The 4,099-nt window shown below is 58.0% G+C and overlaps 1 protein-coding gene across 1 annotated transcript in view; it reads left to right on the forward strand.

Annotated features, from left to right (window-relative positions):
- POLD1 (polymerase (DNA directed), delta 1, catalytic subunit) overlaps positions 1-4,099 on the forward strand; it is a 24,008-nt gene that overhangs the window by 16,489 nt on the left and 3,420 nt on the right. The window contains exons 13-17 of the mRNA XM_010849727.1: positions 2-108; positions 274-387; positions 691-838; positions 3,144-3,239; positions 3,356-3,493. Coding sequence (XP_010848029.1) covers positions 2-108; positions 274-387; positions 691-838; positions 3,144-3,239; positions 3,356-3,493 — 603 coding nt within the window. The remainder of the gene's footprint in view (position 1; positions 109-273; positions 388-690; positions 839-3,143; positions 3,240-3,355; positions 3,494-4,099) is intronic.

Genomic DNA, 4,099 nt, shown 5'->3' on the forward strand with positions numbered 1-4,099 from the left:
CGTTCCCATCGCCACCTTGGACTTCTCCTCGCTGTACCCGTCCATCATGATGGCCCACAACCTGTGCTACACCACACTCCTGCGGCCCGGGGCCGCCCAGAAACTGGGGTATGGCATCTCACTCACCACGTGTACCCGGAGACTGCCGGGGACCGGCCAGAGTGGGGCCAGAGACCCAGAGCTAGTGGGGAGGGGAGGGGACTGGCAAGAGGTAGGGGCATCCTAAGGGATGAAGAGGAGGGCCGGGTGTCACCCCCACCATCTCCCATCCAGCCTGACCGAGGATCAGTTCATCAAGACGCCCACGGGGGACGAGTTTGTGAAGGCATCGGTGCGGAAGGGGCTGCTCCCCCAGATCCTGGAAAACCTGCTCAGCGCCCGGAAGAGGTGGGCCCTCGAGCTCCCCCCACCCACCCTGCTCTGAGCTCAGGCTTGTTGAAGTGGCCTGGAATCCCTGTCCCTCACCAGCGCATGTCGCTGCAGCTGCGCCTCAACTAGAACAAGTCACTCACTGCAGGCAGCTCCCACCAGCCCCTCTGCTAGGCAACTCCATGCAGTGTGCAACCTGCACAACTGTACGTGGCACCCCTTTTCAGAAAAGCACCCTGACCCAGCCCTCTTGTCTCCCTGTGAGGCCTGGGATGGCCCTCGAGTGGCCTTTGGTCCCCACGTCCTCCTTTCTCTTCCCAGGGCCAAGGCCGAGCTGGCCAAGGAGACAGACCCCCTACGGCGGCAAGTGTTGGACGGGCGCCAGCTGGCGCTGAAAGTGAGTGCTAACTCTGTGTACGGCTTCACTGGCGCCCAGGTGGGCAGGCTCCCGTGCCTGGAAATCTCACAGGTGAGTGCACAGCGGCAGGTGGAGGGCAGACACCCCCTCTTGGGGAGAACCAGGGCTCAGTGTGGTGGAGGTCAGGGCCGGGATCGCCCCAGCCCACCGGCCTCTTGGAGAGTGGATGCCTACGTGATTGGTTCAGCAGAACACTTGCTGACCGTTCCCTGTGGGCTGGGCCTTGTGGGTCTAGCCGATGACACCGGGTGAGAGTTCCTGCCCTAGTGTCCAGCCTTGTGGGGACACCGATGGCAACGGAAGTAAATGTGTACAGGAAAGCAGTTGGGGAGGGAGGGGCAGGGCGGGGCGGGCAGAGGAATGAAGGGAGGGGCCCAGTTTGGCTTGTTCTTTCCACCTGTCCCTCAGTCACTTGGCAGCCTCGTGTCCCTGGCAGTTGCTACCCTATCCCACCTGCTGGGCTGGTCCCCATCGGGGTGGCAGAGTAGAGAGCACCTTCCCTTCCCCCTCCTGATGGGAGAACAGGGGCCCCTCTGTCAGGGGCCTTGGGCCACACTGTATCCCCTTGCCCTCTGGAGGGACTGGAGACTGAGTAACTGAGGTCAGTCACATGGTGCTCCAGGCACTTGACCCCCAATAAAAGCCCAGACCACTGAGGCTGGGGGTCACCCAGCAGCACAGTCAGGCGCGGGCATTTGACTTTATGTCCTCAGTCACCATATGGACAGGCGCGCGGGTCCCCCGTCCTGTGCCTGAGTGAGGACCCCGGCGAGGACGCTCGGCCGGCATTGGGACAGTGCTCTGCTCCGAGAGGAAGCGTGGGCAGACGTGCCCACAGCAGCATCCTGTGGGGGCTGTTTACTGCTCAGACAGAAAAACAAACCCACGGCAAGACCACAGCGGGCCTGACTATCTGAGGTTCTGCCGAGCTGGGATCAGGTGTAGTTCAGGGGCCTCCACGCCCACCCTCAGATCCAGTGATTCACTAGAAGGATTCAGACTCAGAAAAGCTGTTATACTCACGGTTATGATTTATTACAGTGAAAGGATAGGGGTTAAAAGCAGCCAAGGGAAAGGCACATGGGGCAGAGTCCAGGGGAGACCAGGCGGAAGCTTCCACTTGCCTTTCCCAGGGGAGTCCTGCGGACAGCTCTTCTTCCTCCCCACATTGACGCACATGTGGTACTGCCCATCAAGGAAGTTCACCCGAGCCTTGGTGGCCTGGGTTTTTATTGAGGGTCAGGTGCATGGAGTACACCATGTGACTGGTACTCAGTCTCCAGTCCCTCTAGAGGTCAAGGTGATACGGTGTGGCCCAAGGCCCCCACCATAAATCACATTAGATCACTTGGTGTGACCCAAGGTCCCAGATGAACAAAGACATTTGTCAGGCAGGACATGCCAAGGGCTTCGAGGTTCCCTCCCAGGAGCCAGCCAAGAGCCAGACCTCTGTTTGAGCGAGGTTAATCTCTTGTGGTAGATCAGCCTTACCACTCTTTCTGGCCCTTCCTAATCCCCGGGGCCTCTCCCAGCCTCCTCGGTGGAAAGCAGTGGATGCTTGGGCATCAGGTTGCAGCTCCCTAGGGGAGGCCAGGCAGGAAGATGTGGCTGGGCTTTTCCCCTGGCACTTCCTCATCACTGCTGCCGCTTCCTGGCCCTGTCTCTCTTGTCGTTTTCCTCTCAGCCCCTTCTCTCTGTCTCAGTTATGTCTGTTTCTTAGCGTCTTTTCCTATTCTGTCTCTTAAGCTTATGAAGGCCAGAGGGTGGAAGAAAAAGAGTACTGAGTCATTTCAGAAAAAAGTTAGAAGGAAGATCGAATGGGTGGAACAAATAGAAGACAGTTGGATGGTAGATTTAAGCTCAGATATAATCAGTAATTACACTAAACATAAATGGCCTGTTCACTCCAGTTAAACACAAAGGTTTTCTGGCTGGATCCAAACAAGAACAGAAGTCATGTGTGTTTCTCCTTAGTGTGTCCCTCCTCCTTCCCCAAATTCAGTTTCCTTATTTGGAAAGGAATGGTCTCCCCCTGGCCCTGGTACAGCCCCCTATCTTTGTGGGGGACATTTCTGATTGCCCAAGGATGGGGGAATGGGACCAGGAATGTCACCAGATGTCTCAGCACCTCTCTGGAGACGCACTGAGCTGATGGTCTCTTCTGGCACTGGCCTTTCCGCCACTATTTGCTGCCAATCAGGCCCTCCTCTAAGGACCTCCATGAAGGAACAGCTCAGTACTCCATTTTGCAGATTTGGAAGCTGAGGCCCAGAGAGATAGTGGCTCACCCATGCTCATACCTGGACCCTGCGGACGGCCTCTGGGCCCTCACTCTGCGTGATTCTCTCCCCAACAGAGTGTCACCGGGTTCGGGCGCCAGATGATTGAGAAGACAAAGCAGCTTGTGGAGACCAAGTACACGGTGGAAAACGGCTACAGCACCAGCGCCAAGGTCAGGGGCCTGTTGCCTGCCCGCTGCTGCCCAAGACAGGCCCGGAGCTGGCATGGGGAGTGCAGGGGCCGCCCAGCACCTCCCCACCCCTCCGGGTCACACGCGCCCCTCCCCAGGTGGTGTATGGTGACACAGACTCGGTCATGTGCCGCTTCGGCGTCTCATCCGTGGCTGAGGCAATGGCTTTGGGACGGGAGGCTGCAGACTGGGTGTCCGGCCACTTCCCCTCGCCCATCCGGCTAGAGTTTGAGAAAGTAAGTGGGGGGCTCCCAGTGCTTGGAGTGGACAGATGTGTCTTGCCACTTTGGGGGGAGGGTCTCTGAGTCTCAGGATGTCTGCATTTGTGTGGGGTTCTCCTGCTATGTCAGCGTCTGGGCACCCTGTGTTCCCCGGGTCTCTATTTCCGGGCGCTCTGAACTGGGTGTCCCATTCTTTGAGTTCATAAGCCCCACTTTTGAGGTATTTTGTTTGCTGCTTGGATCCTCCTGAGTTCAGGACTTTGGTTTTAGAAACCTCCACAGCCTTGGGCTTTGCTATGAAAGACGGTGTTTGTTTCCTAAAGATGCTGTCAGCCTTGGAGCATGTCTGGTTTTTAGGTCTTCGGGGGGGCAGCCCTGTCCATTGGGGGCCCCTGACCAGGAGATTCCTGGATTGGGGCGCTGGGGTCAGGCCTTGGGGTACACTTGCTCTCAGATTTGGAGCCTGTCCATCTGGGGAGGTCACTCCCTGCCAGTCTCCTCTTTTTCGGGGGGTGCTGCCTGTCTCCCCTGCCTGCCTCCGGTCTGTTTCAGGCCTCCATTTGGGGCCCTCCAGACTTCACCCCCGTGTCTGGATCTTGGGTTTTAGGGTCTAGGTTTATT

Source organism: Bison bison, unplaced genomic scaffold (assembly GCF_000754665.1).
Source record: "Bison bison bison isolate TAMUID 2011002044 unplaced genomic scaffold, Bison_UMD1.0 scf7180017864285, whole genome shotgun sequence".
NCBI lineage: Eukaryota > Metazoa > Chordata > Mammalia > Artiodactyla > Bovidae > Bison > Bison bison.